Source organism: Bactrocera oleae, chromosome 6 (genome assembly GCF_042242935.1).
Source record: "Bactrocera oleae isolate idBacOlea1 chromosome 6, idBacOlea1, whole genome shotgun sequence".
Lineage (NCBI taxonomy): Eukaryota > Metazoa > Arthropoda > Insecta > Diptera > Tephritidae > Bactrocera > Bactrocera oleae.
The window spans coordinates 8,338,799-8,361,609 of NC_091540.1; the positions used below are offsets into that span (position 1 = coordinate 8,338,799).

The 22,811-nt window shown below is 29.7% G+C and overlaps 1 protein-coding gene across 5 annotated transcripts in view; it reads right to left on the reverse strand.

Annotated features, from left to right (window-relative positions):
* Positions 1-6,896: 6,896 nt before the first annotated feature.
* Positions 6,897-22,811, reverse strand: part of bru3 (bruno 3) — a 358,657-nt gene continuing 342,742 nt past the window's right edge. For 3 of the 5 annotated variants that reach the window (XM_070111192.1, XM_070111190.1, XM_036360972.2), the window contains 7 exons: positions 16,901-17,044; positions 15,578-15,836; positions 14,365-14,463; positions 11,711-11,788; positions 9,039-9,215; positions 8,423-8,950; positions 6,897-7,862 (listed from right to left, as the gene is read on the reverse strand). In XM_070111192.1, coding sequence (XP_069967293.1) covers positions 8,823-8,950; positions 9,039-9,215; positions 11,711-11,788; positions 14,365-14,463; positions 15,578-15,836; positions 16,901-17,044 — 885 coding nt within the window. In that variant the 3' untranslated portion in view covers positions 6,897-7,862; positions 8,423-8,822. The remainder of the gene's footprint in view (positions 7,863-8,422; positions 8,951-9,038; positions 9,216-11,710; positions 11,789-14,364; positions 14,464-15,577; positions 15,837-16,900; positions 17,045-22,811) is intronic. The other 2 variants (XM_070111193.1, XM_070111191.1) reach the window with 1 other exon arrangement.

Consider the following 22,811-nt stretch of genomic DNA (forward strand, 5'->3'; position numbering starts at 1 on the left):
TAACGTTTTCGTTTTACAAATATACTACGCTTACATATAAATATGTATACGAGTAGACAGCGCTTACATTAGAGCTTTTAGGCTTTCGTACGCTCTCCAAATCGAAGCTTTTAAGTTCAAAGCTTATGCACATATTTTAAAGGCAAACATTTCAGTGCGCCCATTAACTAAGCCTAGGTTTTTTAACAAATAAAATCCTGGCACTTCGTCGCATTTGCACTGCAGGAGAGCGCCTAATTTTTTCGCCCACTTTTGCAATGTTGCTGCATGTTATATACTTTAAAGCTCTCACTATGCCGCCTACTGCCTATGACATTTCTTGTTATTATTTAACACTACTTTAGCACTTAAAGAATAAAAATATATTAATATAGATTTTTTTTAATATAAATTTCATCATGTATATCTCATGTACATATGTGTATGATAGTTTAAGCTTCTCTATGTATGTATTTATATTACATATGTTATGTGTATTGTAGTGCTTAAATGGTACAAAGTTAGCTGTTGCTTTGTTTTGTTTTCCATTTTTCGCTTTGTTATTTATAATTTATTTCATTATTATGAAATGTTTACTTCTTTACTTCCGTTTTAAAGATATTTTCTTATTATTTCATATAATTTTGATAGAATGTAAATTTACATATTAATTCTGTATTTAATATGCTAAGATATTAACTTACTTTATTATGGGTGGTTCTTACTGTTTTAGCTTTACATTTGTATATATGTATGTATGTAAGTAATTATGCATCTATTTTTCTCTGCTTGTGGGGGGACTTTCATCCGCCTTTGACGTTTTCACCTATATTTACAATGTGATTTCTATTTTATCAATTAAGTACATTTGACGCTAGAGTTTTCTATGTATTTATGTTTGTATGTATATGTATATATATTTTCATACATCCTTAGTTATTTATACAGTTGGAATAGTTTTGAAATAAAATTTAATTAATATGTATAATTTTAACAATGCAATTTTAAAACAAAAATTGTTTGAGAAAAAAAATAAAACTCTGGAGTTATTTATTTAACTGCGTGAGAGACAATTCAGCAGTCCATAAAAGCTTTTTGACGTAAAAATTTTTACGAAATGTTGAAAATGTTAACAGTGCTGCATAGTATTATGTTGCTGAATTGCACTTAAACACAACTGAATTGCAAATAAAGGCTGCTGAATTTCATATAAAGACTGCTGGATCGATAAAGTGTGCTGACTTGCATATAAATACTACTAAGCGATCCACTATTATATACAAAAGCTGCTGAATTGCATACAAAGGTATTTTCTTATTACACACATAATAATAATGCGTGCATTGCACTTAAAGACAGCTGAAATCTATATCAAGACAGATGAATTGCATATAAAGTCCGCGGATCGATAAAATATGCTGAATTACATTTAAAAACTGCTGAATTGCATATAAAAACTATTATGCGTTCCAATATTACATATAAAGGCTGCTGAATAGTACATAATAATGCGTGAAAGTGCAGAACTGTTTTATGTTCAGAGAAGAAGTTAGTTCCTCAGAGCTTGATTGTAAATTGGTTGCACATATTTTTGCACAATTTTTCCAATAAATCAAACAAACTCAGCAAGTGCTGCAAGATTGTATGGCATACAAACATTTGGCAACAAATAAAGACTTCCTTGTTACAGCATTTGCTCAAATTTAAATTCAGCAAAACCTCAGTTGCTCTTCCAGTTTTGTGCTGAATACAACAGAATACAGCAATTCTATGTTTGAAATTTTATTTCAAGCTTTGAAGTAATCTTCTACGCTAAATAGTTTTCGCATCAACTGTTTCAGTTTACCCGTTAAGCAATATATTGCTGCTGTATGCTATTCAGCAAGCGCTGAATGATATTCTGTTAAAAGTTTTTTAACATATTTTTTTATTATAAAAGCTAAAACCATCAAAATTTGTAAAATTAATTGTTTGTAGTAGAAAATAATTGCATTTTTAATACTGAAAATTAATTTGAGATGCATAAGTGTTTAACGTAGTTAATTTATAAATTGTTTAAAATTATTTATTGTACAATACACACGAAATTAATTGTAAATATTTATATAATATGTCAATACATTTTACAATGTAATTGTTTGGAAAAATTATTTTAAATAATTTATTTCAAAGATTGTTTCAACAATTAATTAGGCATACAAAAAAAATATTAAAAAAATATATTTAAATAGTTTACAAACAATTCTTAACAATATGGACATCATATTTGTATTGCACTGTTAGTTAAAATAATTTTCAAGTGAAATTTTGTAGTCAAAATTGATTTCATGCTCTATAACAACGTTGCTGTTTTCCAACTTTTAATAATTATGCAATTAATATACAATTTATTTAATAAACTTAAGCTGCTGCTATGTCTGTATGTATAGTAATTAATGAATACAATACAGTAAACAGTAGAAATTAATTTCAACTCTCTAAAATTACAAATTCGCTATACAATTTTTGTTTTGAAATTTCTGCTTACAATTTTCAAAAACTTTACTTAGTTAATAAATAAACTTATTTATCTTTTTTGGTTTATTTAGCTGTAGATTGGTTGCATATTTCCTTTAATATATTTTTTAAATTTAATTAATTTTATAATTCATTAGATATTTATGTAGTAAATGTGAAATTATTTTCTTTTTATGTGTATTTTGATATATTTAGAGTCGACTGCACGATTTTCAATTTGCAAAAAATATTTATTGTACGTTTTAGATGATGACATGCGTGTATGTATGTAGTTGTACGAGTATAGTGTTTAGTAATCTTTCATTTATGCTTTTAAACGCTAAATATTGTTTCTGCATTTTTGTTTTTTTATTTGAAAATTCTGCATTTAAATATTTGTACATTACTGTGTATTATTTATTTATTTTTTATTATTTTGTTTGCATAATGCAAGTGTGTAAATGTATGTGTGTCTGTGTTTGTATTTGTGTTACTGTATCTGAAAAACGTTTTTGTATTTTTGCGGCGCGTGTGATTTGTTATCGTGATTGCATAACAGACTGCAAGTTATATTTTAAATTTCGTGTTTTACTAATTAATACTTATTTATTTATCATAAATTATTTCTTATTTGTTGTTTATTATTTTTTAAAGAAAAAAATTCTACGCAGCTCTTACGTTGCGTGACTTATATGCGAAAATCATTCAAATTGTGTCTGCTTTAATAATTACTTTAATTACTGCTCGGTTAATTTATTTTATTTCTTGTTTTATTTTATTTTTGTTTTTAGTTTTATACTGCTTCACCTACGCTCAACTGCTATCTCAATATTATTTGTTTGTATCTTGTTTTGCTTCTCATCACGAAGTATTTGTAACATACTTTTTTGAGAATATAAAAAATACTAAATATTAATTTTAGTTTTTTTTTGTGTTATATTTCTACTCTCATTTAGTATAATATTTTGCATATAACTTATTTATTATTATTTTTTACTCATAATATTAATAATATTTATTAATAGATTTGTATATAATATGTGTATATATGTGTGTATATAAATCTTTTGGGGGGATTTAAGTGTAGTTCTAATTTTGTTGTTATTTCAATTTTCTATGCATTCTTTAAAAAAACTTTTAGTTGATTATATTAATATATATGTATATATATATTATAGTTAGAAAATATGCAAAGAAAATTTAACAAATGTTAAAAATGATTAGCTTGTATTTTTTGCTAAATTAATATTAATATGTCGCTTTTCTAAATTTATATATACTTGTAATAAGCATTTGTTTCTTATTTTCATATAGAAATTACCTGTATTTGTGTTTTTTTTACTAAATAGATTAAATAGTTTGCTGCTGTTAGCTGTGTTTTCATTTCGATTTTTGTTTGTTTTTGAACAGCAATTTTTGCATAGAGTCTTCACGTATTGTGATGATAATTAATTGATTTCGCTAAAATTGCAAAAAATATTATATTTGCATTGTGTGGTTATTTAATTAAGTATTAGTTGAAAGCCTCGGTTTGTAAGTTTATAAGTAAATGAGTAATCGCAAATAGGAGGTTTAAACAAATTTTTTTCAATGTATTAAAATTAAAAAAAAAAAATTTAAAATATAACAAAAATCTAAAATATAGAACAAAAAATAGTAATTAAAAAAATTTGCAACACAATTTTAAAACGAAAAATTTAAATTTAAATATTAAAAAAATTAGCTTAGTTATGTGCAGTAAAATAATTAAAAAACTAGAAACATTTCGAAAAATTAAATTATTGATTATTTTTTTTTGAATTTTAATATAGAAGTTATTTCTATTTAAAGTGAATATATTTATTTAAAATTGCGTAATATAAAAAATATGTTTGGTCTGAATTTGATGCATATAACGCCTAAATAATTAAATAAACACTTTTTTTTAAATTTAATTTTATACAATTTTAATGAAAACTATTTGTTTATAAAAATTTATTTTAAAGTAAATTAAGAAATTTAAATGAAACATATTTTTGTTCTGTATTAAATGTAAGTGCTTGAAAAATTAAAAAAAAAAACATTAAAAAAATTAATGTAAAAAAAACTCGCAATAACAGAAATTAAAATTAATATTGAAATATGGCGCAAATAATAAATCACCAAAACCGAAATCAGTTTGTAATAACAATAATTATAGCTAAAAAACGCATGGTTTTAATACGTCTACATATTAATATTATTTATTTATTTGTGGCATAAGTTCCTAAATATTTCATATATTATTTAGTTCGCCGCTGTTGTAACTACTCTGCCTCATTTACATTAAAACTAATTGCTAAATATTTCCCCCAACTATCATCATCACTGCACTTTCTTACTTTCAATAATAATAATAATAATAATAGTTGTTATATATATATTTTTTTAAATTATTATTTTTGTTTATTATTTATTTGTTGATTTTTTTGTTTTTTTTTTACTTAAATATTAATTAAATTCGAATTTTTGTGTTAGATTTTCAATTATACTTCGCTTTTTCTGTTGCTTAAGAGCTAAAATGCTAAAAAGTTCCTTTCTTCTCTGCTCCAACATAGTTCCCAACACTACCCAATGAACTACTATTCATCATACTACCCTCTTATATGTGCCGCCACTTTGCTTTATTAATCGCAAACCACTAACCTAATTCACTTTAAACTCGGTTCTCATTATATCGCTCTATATAGCTGTTTTATTTATATGTTGCAAAAGTTCAACATTAACTTCAACAAATTTAATTCATTTTTTTTTATATATATATTTGTTTATTTCTTTGTTTTGTAATAATTTCTAAATCAATTTTTGCGCGGTTACTGACCGTCCTTGCCCACCCTAATACATATGTATGTGTTTTGTAGTAGGTATCTGTATATAAGTATTAATGTATGTATGTTGATGCTTGTTTGCTCAAACAATTTTCAAATCGGTTTCGTTTTCGTGTGTATGTATGTATGTATCAAAAAGCGTTTAATTATGTCTGCAGATTTCAGCTTTGTATGTATGCATGTATATGTATAAGCATAAATAATACTACAGGGCTACTATATGAAGAGTCATTCCACTGTCAAGAGAGGCATGCTTGACGTTTTTTTTTTGTTTTTTTTTTTTGAGATAAAAAACGAAAAAAGTCTTCTATGTTTGTTACTACGTGAAATCACTCATCATTTCATATATGAAGGCTGAGAAAAAAATTAAACACTTCGTGGCAAGCTCATAGGCTATATTAACCTTCGATAACTTGTATTTTTACCGAAATTTACCGAGATCAATGCTATTCAAAATATTGTAAGATAACTTACAAATTCCGCTTTGACTTGTGCGGTACAATGATTTACTAGCAGAATGCGCTTTTGTTCAGCCGCTTAAAGCTTCATTTTGAAAGTATACAATGTTTCACACTAATTTGAGAACCTCTACATAATAAATTTCGATAAGCTTAAGTGTACTCGTAGTTAAGATAAAATCCGTTGTCTGCTGCTATACAGTTTTAAGAAATTTCTTATTCAATTCTAATATTTCTCCTTTTCTTTCATACCTCTTTTCAAGCTTTTATTCTGTTGCTATGATCTCTGCTCTCTCACATTTGTACCCCTCTGCTTGCTCTTATAAGCTTTTGTTATCTCTTTGCTCTCTTAGTTGTGAGTCCTCGCATTGTTGTAGTTATTTATCTCTTTCAAACCATTTCGAGTTGTTTTAGCGTTTATTTCTCTAACTCTCCACTCGCGTTTAGCCCTGCTTTGGCATATACCTACCTACATACATATTATATATTGCCAAATCTTTGTATCTTATTTTGTGTTTAGTTCTTCTGTGTAATTTAATTGATATTGTGGAACTTTAAGGCTTGTAATCTCAACGTTTTTTGGAACTTGTTTTTGTTTTTTGTTTTCTTATTACAAACTGTGGAAAAAATATTTCCCAATTTTTCCCGATGTTCTCTACTACTTCTCTAATATACTTGCTCGTCTTGCTACAAATTCGCGCATGCTTATATATTGTATGATTTTCACTACTTGCTTCGCATTATTTTCAAACTATTTGTATTTGGTAATAAATTTTAAATAATTATTATTTATTTAGTTCTTATTTGCGCACGTTGGCATGCTAATTTTTATGGTATCTTTACTAAGTTTTTGGTTTGTTCGCTAAGTTTAATAAATTCCCATTATGATTCATTTTGTTTTTACTAATAATGTATCTTTACGCATTATTTTTATTTTGTATGCGATTATTTGCATTATTTCAATGAAGTATATAATTATATTATTTTTTTTTTTTTAGATTTTTTAATTTTATATTTTGTATAAAAATTATTATTTGTTTGTATTTCTTTTTAGTTTTTATTTTAAGTACTTGGTATTTGCTCTAATTTTTATTGATGCAGTTTTTGTCTATATTTGTTTTTGTATTTTGAAAACCCAGAACAGTTCAGTTTTTTCGGTTCTTTATTCATATTTTGCAGTCAGCTTTGTTTTGTAGTTGTTGTTGTATTTGTGTGATAATATTAATTGTAGTGGTAATTAAGTAATTGATTAGTTAATTTATCCAACTATTGTAGTAGTTATGTATGTTATAATATATATATGTATATATGGTACATATGTATGCGAAGTGTTTGGTAGTTGAATGGTATATCGAACTCTAAAGTGTGATCGTGTGCATAAAAAATGATTAGTAAACTTTCAAATGTATGCTTTTGAAAATTTAAAGAAATCTATATTTTGTTTAATAATAGTCAAATTTACTTGTTTTTTTGTTTTTGGGTTTTGTTTTGTTTTGCTTATACGGTTGTTTTGCCTTGCGATAAAGTTAATTAATAAATATATTTATATATATGTATGTATATATATATATAGATATATGTGTGTATAATGTATATGCGTGTGTTGTATATATAACTACCATATTATTTTTTGTATGCTTAATTTTGTTTTTGGTTTGGCAAAAATTGTTCAACTTCTCTTTGACATCCACATTATTCGCTATTTTCTACTCGTACACGCATTTTCGTTAGCGGTATTTCAGTTCTTCTAAATTTTGTGATAATAATAATATATATTATTTTTTTTTTTGCATTTTTGCATATACATAAATATATTTATGTATATTATTTTTGTTTAAATTTTTAATAACATTATTTATTGCACACTTTATCGGCATGTTGTTTTTCATTGACGTTTCGAAAAAAATTTAATTCCATTTGTAAGCTTATTTGCTCGCGTTTGTTGTTGAGCTTTGGTAAAAGCTTGTATGTGGTTTTGGATCGGTTTGCCTGGTTAGTTGATAGGAAGCTGGATTTACATCATCGGGTAAGACATTTTAACTGGTTTAGTGGCATGGATTTTGTTGATAAACTGTTCTTTGATCTAAAATGAGAATAGTAAAATATAACGATGTAAATATTTTCGCTTGTAAACTTTTTGTGTTCATGAGAGCGCTAAAAACATCACTAAAGTAATGTGCTAGTTTGCTTTACTTGTAATTAAAGCGTTTTGTAGCTTATTAGGTTAAAGCTTTCTGCAGCTTGTAACGGAAGCGTTTTGTAGCTCATTAGCTGAAAGCTTTCTGTAGATTGTAATGAAAGCTTTTTGTTACTTATAAGGTGAAAGCTTTTTATTGATTATAATAAAAGCCTTTTGTAACTCTTAAAGTGAAAGCTTTATGAGTAAAAATCTTTAGTCAGGTTAAGCTCAGCTCTTGTCATAAATAGTAGATTTTGACAGTAGACTTGACATAAATAGAAACTCTTCATTTTATATTCATAATATCAATAGCGCTATATTACCGTTAGTTTCTTTTTAACGGTGCAGTGTCAGTGCAGGCATAAGATGTGCTTTTGGTGTTAATGTTTTGAATTTAAATTTCAATTACTACCGTTTTTTACTAACGAATAATTTTAAACAATGAACGTTTTTTCATCACTTACCGAGTAAATTTTGCACGTTGCTTGTTTTCTATCGGCTTTCACTGGGATATTAATTATTGTAAACTTGCACATATGTTGCTTGGTGAATTTATTTTGCGGGATCAGAATTTGTATTCAGTTAATTGGAATCTATTGACTACATTACTGCGAATTTTTCTTTCTTTTGCTGCTAGTTGTTTCTGCTGCTGACTGTTGTTGTATGTAGAGGTTTACTTGCTGCGCTTTTACTTTTAGTTTTGTTTCATTTTTTTTTTGTTCTATTTGGTAATAGATTTTTTTTTGTTATATATTTGTGTATATTTTTTGGTTGCTCTTGGAATTACTGTTTCAACATTATTTTCAAAAGAAGTAATCGTTTGTAATTGTTAATGTTGTTTAACGCTTTAAGGAACTCCGATTGTTAATAGGGTCGGCTGGCATCCTTTGGCCGCTTCAGTTGAACTTTCAGTCTTTTCATGCCAATCTGGAAACCATTCATAGCCTGAATGGCCGCTTGAGCGCTGGCAGGATTATCGAATGAAACAAAACCTATGAAGAAAGTGTGTTATACAATCAGTAAAGATAAAAAAGTTAAAATCACAGATTTGTGTTTTGTGTGCGTGTGTATGGTGCTTACCAAAACATTTACTCTGATTTGTAGCGCGATCAATGAAGACCTTTGAACTGATCACATTACCAAATGGCAGGAACATCTGCATCAATTCCGCATCGCCGAATTCTTGCGGCAAATGATATATGAATAGATTACAACCCTCCGGCCCCGAAATCGAACATCCTGGGAACATCAGAAAATCTTAAAGAAGACATTACAAGAAAAGAAAAGAAAGAAAGAAATAAACGATGAGAAAATCAAAAGTGAAAAATCTATGAATTTGTGATTTGTGATGCTGCGACTTAAATTGAAAACAGATCAGACGAAATAAACATAAAATGCAATTAAACCAAAATTCTGAATAATCGAATATCCGTAATATTACATATGTAAGTGTATATGAGTATAATATGAAATTACGATTTCCCTGCTATCTGGTACCAATTTATATTAAGAAAATATAACCTTTATACATACATATATTGTATATATGCGTAAAAAGAATCGAGATATTTTATTGATAAAACGTAAGAATATAGTTACAATAAGAAAATAATAAGTAGAAGATAAATAATAAGAAAGTAAGAATAAAGTGTTAATATGCATTAAACATTTGTTGGAAGCAGTATTGTGCTAGAAAGCTTTAAGCATCAACTACAGTGGATATTCTGTGCTACGCAGTGCTAGTTGTGAAAGCTTGAACGAAAGCTCAAGAGAAATAATTTTTATTTCGAATAAATTACCTACTGTCAAGACATTATAAAACAAATTTAATTTTAAGATTGATTGTGAAAAGTTAAGATTGCAGTGAAAAAGTAATTGTGAAATACTTTGCAAATGGCGTTTTGTAATATAAATATTTGAAGAAAGTCAAATCAACTTTCAAGATTTTAAAAAATAATGTTGATTGTAAAATAGATTGTAAAAAATTGTGATTAAATTGGAAAAAAGTGGTACTAAAGTTTGTTTTTTGCAAAAAAGCTATTTATAATAAATTTTTTGGAAAGATGTCATTTACGCTTGTTAAAATATTATATTAGTTAAATTCAAATTTTTAAAAAAGCCCATGAGCTTTTGCGAACAAGCGCAAAAATTGATTGGAGCTTTCACTAAAAGCTTGAATGAAAAATTAACGTGATAAAAGAAGTAGATATAATATTCATTTTATGCTAAATTTACTAAATTTAAAACAAATATGTAGAAATATCAGTATGTCTTTCAAAAATACTTTCAAAATATCACCAAAGCTTTCACATCCGTAAACGTAAACTTTTTATAATATATGCTTTTTATTATACCGTACAGCCAATTGGACAGCAGCAGTGCTACTCAAGTTGTGAAAGAAGAAATGCAGCAATATAAATGCGTAAACTTGAAAGTTTTCTTTACTTAAATGCAGTGTTGCATACGTGTGTTGTACTTGTATACGTATATTAATAAAAAAAAAAATAAAAATAACGTAAAATAAACTAAAATAATAAATGCTTAGTAAAAAAGTTTGCCTAAAACAAATTAATAATTCAACCAAGCTTTTATAAAGCGCTATGAAATATTTACAATACATTTACAATATTTTGGTACGTCTATGAAATGCTTTTAACAAAAGCTCTACCAGCCTCTAAAGAACATTTTGTTTCTAGCAATGCAGTTGTCATCCATTCTTTTGTAATTTTAATACTTCGAACTCAAATCCATTTTAGAATGTATGTTTATATGATCTTGTCCAATACAATAGTTGTACATACATTGGGGAATTAAATAAAATACTAAAAGCGAATGGCAGCATAACTTGTAATAGAAGCAAACACACATGCAATATGTACAACACAAGGATAATATACGATGAAAGGTGAATAGAATATTGCTATTACGGATATTTTTTTTGTAGGTGTAGTATATGTATAATATGTATATTGTATGTAAGTATGGCTGCGAACATGTGTGTCTTATTCTTAACTAAAATTTAAATATCTCTTGTATATATAAAAGATTGTGAAATTTATATGAAAGCATATACGAGTACATACATATATTTTCATATTAAAAATTTAAAAAATAATTCATTTTTCATCTGCATCGTAAAAACTGGACACTTATGTGATGATGAGCTTAATGCTTATAACTTTTTTCAGTATATATAATATATAAAAAACTATACACTTATATTTACATACATACAAGTACATTTCTACATTAATATGATTAAAAAAAAGTATTAAAAAATTATATATTTATATTATTATAAAACAGCTTTTATTCGTAATTAAATAATTACATATACATATATTAACAATTATCTACAATTCATTACAAAATAGTTAATCCCCATATAGCAAAGCTCACAAATCACAAAATAGCACGCAGGTAATTATAAAGAAAATTAACAGAAAAAAAGTTAATATTAAACAAAAACAAAAAAAATCATGAATTAAATGAGTTGAAAATATTTAAAAACACAAAAACTAAACGGCTTGTGAGTTTTTTCTACGATGATTTTATTTTCATACAATTTTTTTAACCAATAAATATTACAGCACACAAATCAGTTGTTTTTAACGAATTACTGTTATATGTGATTAAATGAAATAATTGAAAATAATAAAGCTACATAACTTTACTAGAAAAAAATATAAACATTTAAGAAATGAAAAAAGAAATACACAAACAAAGAACATGTACATTTAAAAACTGCTTACCTTCACGCTGAGTGGGTGCAACCGCCGCTAGAGGTGGTGGTAAAGCTTGTGGAAATTGTCCATAAACGGCGGGAAAGGCTGCATTATATAAATAATTTTTGTTGTTGGTTTGTTGTTTGTTTTTTTGGTTTTTGCGTTTTGTACACATACATATATATATATATATATATATATATATAGATAGATATAGATAAATATAGAGTAATCGAAACATTTATGAGACAACACAACGTTTATATAATGTTCAATATGTAATTGGAAGTTGAAAAAATTAAACGAAATAAATGAAAAAAGAACGGAAAAAGTAGAGAGAACACATTGAAATTACACAATATAAAAATCAAAGTTAATTATTTCGAACAATATTTATATACGTCTTGGCAACCATATATAAATATATATTAATAAACATTGTTGTATAGTAGATACGGTAATAACGACCAAAAAAATATATTATAATTTATACTGATATTATTTTTAATTTGCTCATAATAATTATATTTATACGTGTGCGAAAGGTTGGTTAATACATAAATGGCTAGTAAAAACAAGAGTCACAGCTTATGCAAGACATATGTGCGGATATTGAGAATTTATCATGTTTTTTCATTTAATTAAAAATGTAGATAGGTAATAGTTTTATCTGCTTTTTCAAAGTATTTTTATAAAAAGGTATTTCATTTGAATTTATAAAGTGTTTAAAGGATCTGCGGGTAAAAATTTTGATAGCTTTTTAAATAAAGCTTACCAGTTTTTGAAAACTTATGAAATAAAGCTTTAGCTTAGTTATACATACTGAAAGCGCTCAGCTCTCTTGTTTCACTTTCTACACTTTCACTAGTGAAAGTTCTAAGCTCTCTTGATTTACTTTTTTATAGCTCTCTTGAAAAGCTTTCTTCAATATAACGAAAGTATCACATATTTGACAAAATTTTAATACAAAGCTCAGTAAAATTACATAGTGAAAGTTCCAAGCTTTCTTGATTTTTATAGCTCTTCTTAAAAGATTGCTTCAATGTAACAAAAGTATTACATGTTCTACAAGCTTTTGATATATAGCTCATTAAAATTAAAAAGTGAAAGTTCTAAGCTCTCATGTTTTCACTTTTTTGTAGATTTCTTAGAACACTTACCTAAATGTCATCATCATCTCATATCATTGTATTCGCAGAGGGAGTGAAATGTTTAACAGGTGAAAGCTCAGGTATGGAAGCTTGTTTTAGGACATGAAAAAACAGGCAAGTTTGAAATTTTGATAATTTTTTTTATATGTTAGTAAGTATTCAGGTTGTTCGCTGCCACACAGAATTTTTCGAATTTTTCGAACTAAAGCGAGTTATTTTCTTTAAAAAGTAATATTTTTCTGTTCCGCTTTTTTAATAAATTACCCAATACATAAGTTCTGAGACTGTTATTTTTGTTGCCCATTACTTTTCGCCTTTTCGCAATGATATTGTTAAACCATTAAACACTTAACAGCAATATCGAAATGTTCTTTACATTAAATAAAACATAAAAAATTACAATAATTGAAACAATTATGAATTACAAATAGTTGGTAGTTGGCAATAATTAACACTTAAAATGAAAATTACGAGTGACAAAATATTGAATGTCATATTATATGTATGGCGTATGACAAGGCGTGGAAGGAATATATTATATATATATATTATATAAAAATGAAAAAAATATTAAAAATGAATAAAAAAAAAATAAATTAAAAATATTTTTTTTTATAAATTCAATACGATAGTAAACCGAAATAAAAAAAAATATCTTTAAATATATAAATTATATGTAAGATAAGATAATTATAAAGTTATAAATTTTTTTAATAGCAATTTAATACTTAGTTTGCGATTGTGTTAATTTTTTTAATACCCTCCACGCCTTAGTACCAACAGTAATTGCATTATTGCGCATTAAAATAAATCATAAATAGATCGTAAAATAGAATTACTAACAATGAACGAAAGGTCAATTTATGCCGACTTAGAACAACTATATAGTTTTAATAAATATTGCTCTGAGCTAACAATTAATATAATATATATTTATATAATTGTTTATTTCATGACACAACAATCAAATAACAATGAAATAGAGAACGAGGTATGAGTGTGACTGTCACAATTACATAAGAAATAAATCCATTAATGAATTTCATAATAACAACAAGAGCGAAAACTCACAATAATTTTTAAGTTTCCAAAAAATACCCTGTAAAATGAAATTTGAAAAATGAAAACCAAACTGAAACGAGTGATATGCAACGCATTGTACACAGTAGAACAAATTGAAAAAATAAAAATAAAATTATAACAGCTAAAAATGTTTTGTAGAATAATTGATAATGGAGTGATGGACGAAAACTTAAATTAACTATGACGTTTGAAATGGTAAACTTATAAAAAGTATATACTATAAAATAACCTTAAAGAATATACCCTAATTTCATATATAATAAGAAAGCTAATCAGTTGCATTTATTGTTGTAGAAATTATAAATTTATAACGATATTTTTTGTTCCTAACTAAATATTATTTTATCATAGCTTTAATAATGCATAATAACCAAATCATAATTAATCAAAAACTTGCTCAAGCTTATTTGGAGCTTTTTTCTTGTCACTATGACTGTTTGTACTTACCAACTCCTGGAAATGGTGGCATTCCAGTGAAGGCATGCTGTAAGGCGGCAGCATCACCATTTGGCAGACCTTGTGGTGGAATCGTTAAATGGAGTGGATCTATGGTAAGAGAATGAAATAATCGAACTTTAATCGATAGAAAAGTGTGTATTAAGAAATGAACATATTCATAATTCAACAAATATCTATAACAATTATGTTGTTTTGTTAAATTAAAAACTGGAACTTAACTCAACGAAAATTTTTGTGGGCTAAAGGCAGAGCTGCTGAAAGTGCGTAATTTAATTCTCCAAATAGAAGTGCCAATCTCTTCATATTTTAATATTATTTGGAAAGCTCAAAGCTCAGTGCAAGCACAAAAGTGTGAAAGCTCTAGTTTAAAGGTCTAAGTAAGCTCGAAAGCTTTGTTAAAAGAGATGAAAATTTGAAATTAAATTAAAAAATGTATTAAACCAGAAAAAATGTTAACTTCAGTTTTAACCTAGCTAATAATACCCTTTACAAATACATAAGTTTCCTTACAAGAACTTTGATCGGTCAGTATGTATGGCAGCTATATGCTATAATGGTTCGAACTGAACAATTTCTTCGAAGATTGTATAATTGCCGTAAGCAATAACTTGTGCCAAATTTCTTGAATATATCTCGTCAAGTGGAAAAGTTTTTCATACAAGTTTTTATGGCTGCTATATGCTATAGTGGTCCACTATCGTCCATTCCACAAATGAGCAGCTTCTTGCTGAGAAAAGGACGATGTCTCAAAAACTGAGAGACTAGTTCTCAAATACACAGACAGTCGGACCTACATACCTATATGGCCTCTGACGTTTTCTTATGGGTGTTACAAACATCGTGGCAAACTTAATATACTAAAGAATAGAATTCTACTGTTGAATAGAAACTAAAATTGAAGTGAACAGATCAGGTTATACAGTGTTTCATCAATGAAAAGAGCAAACCGAAAATAGATTACTCTATATATGACTTCCATGACTTAATCAGTTTATGTGAATTATTACTTATTTATTAAAACCTTAATTTGAAAAACTTTACTACGGTCCATATACCCTATTATGCGTTTTATTTACCCAACGCTTTGGTAGTTTATTTATGTAATTTTAAGCATCTTCATGTAAATATTTGCTTGTAGTGATAAAAATATTGAGTATGTATATGTGCTCTAGAGTTATATGAACTTTTATGTGTTACTTACGTCCCGGGAATGCCGTCTGCGGAATGCCATTCGTAAAGACGCCATCAGCGGCGGCGGCAGCTGCTGCGGCCGCTGCAGCAGCGGGTTGTCCATTTGGCGTTTGAGCGCCCATATTGAAATTGGGCATGGTCGGTGAGGGCAGCGATGGCTGACCGGTGCCATTTAAGCCATGAGGTATTTGCGTTGCCAACGCGGCCATCGGATTCATATATGAGCCGGGTGCAGTGGCAGCGGCGGCCATTAAAGCGGCTTGCTGTTGCTATAGTTGTAATAAAGAAGGCGAGGAAGAAGTAGAAGTATAAAAAGCACGTTATGTAAGATACAATGCATTAAAATGAAAGCGGAAAAAAAGAAAATAAAGCCAGCAACAATAAATGAAATGAGTGAATGGATGAGAAACGGAAATGCTAAAGTATGCAGATGATGAAGTTGTGCGCATAAATAAGGCAAGCAATTGGCGGTCACCAAAGAGAAAGAGAGAGAGGGAGGGCGTTGTGTTAATGTGCAGCGTACGACGGAAGTGGTTAGCGGTATGCAAAAGTGTGATGAAGTGGGGGATGGGAAGTGGTGATGGCGCTGAACGTGCAACATTCATGGTAACGAGGCTGCACGTTGCTAGTAGTTGCAGTTAAATTGGTTTTGCAACAAAAGTAGCAATAAAAGTGTACAATTTACGATGGGAAACGTGCAAGGGGGCAGCGTGGCTACTAAAAGCGTCGAATAGTGCTTGCAATGCGCTGCCGACCAACATCAACACCAATGTCGCCGTTATTTAATGCACTTTACGTGACGCTGATTTCTACTGAACTTGCGACTGTTGTTCTGCTTGCTGTTGTAGCCATTATTGAACGGCTTTTTGCATTGTTTTCATTTGCGCACCCACAGACTGCACGAGTGTGTGTGCGCAATAAAATGCAGCGCCTTTTGTTTTGACATTTTATGCGTACCATAACAACAACAACAGCGACAATAAAAGGCACGCAAACAAAAAGCAAGTGACATTAACAATAACAGTAAGTGCAAAACAATGCACACAACAACAACAGCAACGCAAACGAAATCAATTACTCTGCATTGTATTTTGCAAAGATTTTTTATTGCCGCATAACTTTTGGTGATTTTTTCTCGCTCTTTGTTTTTGCGATTTTATGTTTTTATTTACGCAACTCTTTTACATTCTCTCCATTCTGTGCGCGGCATGTTTGCATGCTTTATATTGTTGTTGTTTAATTATTATTGCATTGCGCTTATTGGCTTGCCCGCTTTTATTGCATATACATATGTGTTTATGTGTGTGTGTGTGTGTTTGCGTTGCGTACTTACCTGCGCATAAGCTCCATATGGTCCAAATTGATTAAAGACAAAGGGATTAAGTAAATTCATATGACCCGCCATTTGTTGCATACGTCGTATCTGTCGCTCCTTCTCAGTATCGGCAAATTTCACAACAAGACTGGAGGAAGCACCCTGTGGCGCGATCACATGTAAATAAAATGAAAGCAGAAAATAAGAGCAAAGCTTGAAAATGTGAAGCGTACGCTTATATAATACATATAGGTATTGGTAGTTAAAGCACACGCATACGAGTACAGACGCCAGTATAAAAGCTGACAATCATATAATGTAGTATTATATAAAAAGTATAAAAGGAAATAAATAAAAGGTACTCTTAAGTCGATTTCGAGCCGATTAAAGTGCGGCGGGTGGCAGCTGCTATAAAGCACACTCGCTGATTACTGACGGTAGTTGCATGGCGACAGCATGATTTTAATCTAGTTTCATTTAAAGCGAAACGACTTTGCGTAATTAAATTTTTGCTAAAGCTTTAATGAGTTGAAGAATTGTTTTGCCTTTTTTTCTAGATAGTGTTGTGACTTTTGCTAACCGTTTAACTGTTTGATAGCTACGAAAAACGAAAAACATACCACACTATTTGGCAAGCTTTCACAATTAGAAGCTTTCACCATTTCCACGTTAGTGCAAAGTTTTCAAGTTTATATGCTGCAAAAGTAATGTGCTTACTCATTTTACGTCTGGCCACTTTTACAGAAAGCTTCAAACTGGAAAGCTTTCACATGTATAATATTTGAAAGAAATTTTACGATTGGCTAAAGTAGAGAATATAATGCATTTATAAACTTTGGATGTGATGCGCTTTAATATTTTATGACTCTACGACTTTTACGGAAATCTTTACTGTAACAGCTGTTCAAAAGCTTAAAAGAGCTTTTCATTAGATAGCTGTAAATGACAACAATAGCAAATTTTCTTATTATTCTGGCATTATAAGCACTTTACAATTTTTATTTTTAAAATAATATTTGTTATCTGTCAAAAACTGAGAGCTTTTTGGCTGTTAGTTGAAAATTTGTATTTTTAAGAATTTTTTAATGTATTGTATTTGGTTCTAAAAGCGCTTTACGAACGTTGATTCCTGTTAATCGCGCTGCAAAGATTTTACTTTCTGGAATCTTTGCCAGTTTATAGTTAGAGAAATTTAAAAGATCAACAAATAAGCTTTTTGGTAAAAGTTTGCAAAATCATTTATTTTGACAACTCAATTAAACCATATATTTGAGTTTGAAACGATTTTTTAAAACATGTTAAATAAATTTTTAATATTTGTTAACTGTCAAAAGAGCTTTTAATTAGCTATTTGAAAATAGTTTTTTTTACATGTATTTTTTTAAAAGCACCTTTAGAACGTTTTAACTTTTTGTAAGATGTCAACACTGTACTTTCTGCAGGTTTTAAATTTTTTGAAGTTAAATGAACCTTAAATGATAAGTAAAGACGTTTTTTTTTTAAATCGTGACAATACTGTTAAATATTTAAATTTTCAAAGCCTTTTTAAAGCATTTCAAAGAAATTTTTAGACATTGAGCGTGTGCTTTCGTGGACTGTGATCCATTAATTGATTTCGCTGAAGAATACTTTTAAACGAAAATTAATGCACTCAATATTTTTTTGCGCACACTACGCTTAAATACTAAATTAAGCAACTCAAGTTCTACACAACGCTGCGTTGTCAATGTGAGGCTTATATGTAGCGCATTAAATAAAAAATAACCAGAAATCATAGCAACTTAATATCATTGTCACATTGATTAATGCGTATTGTAAAATCCTTTGGCAATACAATAGCCTCTTTTAATTACAACACAACAATGAAATGAAAATAACACCAAAAACAACAACAACAAATAGCTCTGACACCTATGACAGTTATGTCAGTAAATTGAATAGCATAATTATAACTGAAATGCAGACATGCACACACACATACACATGTACATATAGGCACGCCTTTGTTTGTGTGTGTAGTGTGCAAAAAGGCGCTGCTGCAAATTTTGCTATTGATTTGCAAAAATTTCTATAGGGACGACTTGCAATTACGCAGAATTTCGTGACAGGGTATGGCTGCATATGTGCAAGTGGGTGTGAGTGTCAAGTTGCAACATGCGCCGTGCGCTATGCTATTATTATGCTAATTAATAGACAACACTAATGTGTGAGGCAGGCGTGCCAACCAACGCATACGAAACTGTAGAGACGTGTGTGCGTATGCAATTACCGAAGGAGCGGCCTGATACACAAGTATACAAACTGCTAACGAATGCAAACTGAAGACATCACTTCGTAATCATTTATTTCTATTCGATTTCAAAGCGGCAACACCATATACATAGTTGCTGCGCCTGAGGAAAGGAGTGCGATGCGGCACAATTGTTGGTCACAGCATGAGCTAGCGTCGGCGTGAGAGTCGTTACAATAATTGCTACACATTTGTGTATGTGTGTATATATGCGTGCATGCCAGCTTATGTGTGGCACACACACGCGCCTTCTTGTGCACACATACATAAATAAGCGGCTTACAAATATGAAATACAAAAGCACTCAGTATGCAATTATTTTGATATTTACTTAAAAATAAATAATAATAATATTTCATGCTGCCACACCCAGCTGCAGCAATGTCACTACTGGTAATGGCTGTAAGCTTGTAATTTTTCGAGTATGTATGTGTGTATGGAGTGGTTGCATGATTATACGCGAGATGAAATATAACTGTATGTTACATATATACACACAGCCATATATATGTGAGCTTACATAAGCACACATATACACACACACATGTATGTCTATCATATAAGCACAATGTGCTCGAACATTTTGCTATATGTTTTGTATAGCATACTTCAAGGCGCACCCACGCATTGATGAATGTTCATTCTCAAAACAAAAACTATACATATATGCAATAAAATAGAATTGTTGGCAAATGCACCTACATAAATACGCATAAATGCCTTTTCAAATACATATGCTCACCATTTCACTTGTCATCCACTATTTATGTGTGCTCTTCGAAAGGTAAAAGAAAATTATAAGCGGATTTAATGCTTGCTTTTCAAATAACAATAAAGTACCGTACTTGTGCTGTGATATATGTGTGTAGTTGAATATGTGCTGAGCTTAGTTAGTTTTTATAGAAAATATATTCCTTTGAAGTTACGGTAGCGTGAAAGCTTATGCACACATGATTTTGGCTTTCAAAATTAAATTTTAAGAACTCTGCTTTAAATATGCTTGAAATATTTTTAGCTATTTATTAAAATGTAAAGTAAAATTTTACAAAAACATGCAAAAACATTAACTTCAGTTGCACCGAAATCATAATACCCTTCACAAATAAAACTGTTTCCATACAAGAACTTGATTTAGATTTTGATCGTTTGGTTTGTATGGCAGCTATATGCTATAGTGGTACGATCTGAACAGTTTCTTTAAAAATTATGGCGTTGCTTTGGAAATTAACCCATGCCAAATATCGTGAAGTTATCTTGTCAAATAAAAGAGTTTTTTCGATATAGGAACTTGGTTTCTACCGTTCAGTTTGTTTGGTGGCTTTATGCTATAGAGGTGCGATATTCGCTTGTGCACAACAAATAAACAGCTTCTTGGAGAGAAAAACGCGTGTACAAAATTTCAGATTAATCTCTGAAATACGGAGGGACTAGTGCGCGTATATACGGACGTCAGACGTACAGACAAACGGATATACCTAAATCGATCTGAAAACCACACTTGGCGGTAGTTTCTCGGTGGAAAATCCTCTATTAAATGGAAAGCAGTCAGCGAAGCGTCAGCTTTGATAGTGACAAGATTGAGACACTTACAACAGATTAGGAGTCAGTTAGTCCGTACCGTAGAGGAGACTTAAATGTCTTCTTCTCTCACATGAAGCAATACTTTGTCCAGTGGTTCCGTGGGAGAGATTTGGGTTGGGAGTAGGTTAGGTTTAGCGGATTAAAGTTCCGCACATCGGCTTTCGATGCTTCCCCCTACTGTAAAAAAAAAAAACCTAAATTGACTTAGCTAGTCACGGTGTTCATTTACGCATATATTTTATAGGATTTCTACTGGGTATTACAAAATTCGGGCCAAACTTAATATACCTTCTTCAGGGTATAAATATTCCCTATTAAAAATAAAATTTTTCAACGTATACATTTTATAAAAAATATAGAGAAAATTTTAGTCTGATAAAAGAGTACATTAAAATAAAATAAAAAAATAAAAATAAAAAGCCAACAAAAATATATTTCATATTTTATAAATAATTAATTTTGATTATTTTCAAATTTTCAAAAAACAAATATTATATATAAATATATAATTTTTACTAATTATGTATAATATATATAAATATATATTTTTTAAACATAGAGCTGTGCCCACATTAGTAATTTTCTATATTTACATTACGCCTTGAATATAAAATGATATTGCGTCAACTATTTGCGCAATATCTGCATAAAAATGACATTTTTCAATTACAAAATGTTTTAATCGCATGCAACTACAAAGTACAAAATAACTTGGTAACAACAACACCACAACGGCAATATCAAAGAGGTGATAAATCACACTTTGCAACATTTACGCCTATTTCCAGCGCTGATTGCATGTTGCACACAACGCCCGGTGTTGCAACATAAGCGTGCATGTGTCTTTGCTATTTTCACATTTGGCGCCTGACTGTATGCTCCAATTTTTTCGTCGACAATTATTTACCTCATATGTGTAACTTTATATGACGAAGGCTGAAATATTCGCTGCTGTGCCTGTCAACTGAAAGCGCGGCGCAAAGCATGCTTGCAACGGCAACACCTTCAACGACTTTAATTACGTCATACAAGTAGCCCTGGCAGCATTTATTTGTGAATATGCATGCATGTTTCTGCTATGTTTATCGCAAATGCGCGTCACATTTTGTGTGACAAAGAGCAACAGTCACGAATTCCATACCAGGTACCTAGGTGCCGCTGTAGCAGCACCACAGGCGGCAGTCATCAAATAAACCGGTCAACTGCCTGCTTATTGCCGGTTCGTTTTAGCTTGAGTTGACGTGTACACGCCGTTTTGTATGCTTTAAATTAGCGAAAGTGTGAAAGTGTCATGTTACAAAATATGATATTTACACCCCTATGAACGCAACATATTGCATATATGTAGGCGCCGCACTTATTGCGCCGTATGTTGTTGCAAATTGAGTACGTTTTGTTGTTGTAGTTGTTATGCGACTAGCTGCTTCGAAGCTGTTCGTGTTGATGCATGTGACGTGTGAAATGCGCACACAACAGCTCGGCTTATGAAGGGACACATACATTTAGGCATTTGACGTTACCAGTTTGCGTGTCGGTGAATTTGTAGCTATTATGGCTACTGAATTTCTCTTTCTAATTTTGTAAAATTATTGTGTAAGTGCCACTCATTTCACACTTCTATTTACGGTATGGAATTAGCGGATCCGGCTGTAGTGTAGGTGCTGGTAGCCATGTCCTTATATCTTAATGAAGCGTTTGTGTTTACTTTGTATGCTTAGAAACTTAAACAAGACCATAGAATGTTAATAAGAATATACTGATTTTAAAGTTTGAAGATATTACTAAAAAGCAAATAGACCTTTAAACACAGGGTCACTCTAAACTGCTATTAAACGTCGAAATTACTTACTTACAAGCTTGTCCTTTAATTGGATGCAATTCTCACTAAATTATCTTCTATCTATCTATCTTCTTATATTATTTGGTGAAAAAACTGCCTACAGAAAAACGATTTGCCATTAGCAGCTAAAAGCTGCAATTAGACGAAAAAATCGTGCTGAAAAGCAAATTCTTTTATGCAGCAAAAATACACATATCCTCTGCTAGCCAATGCATTAG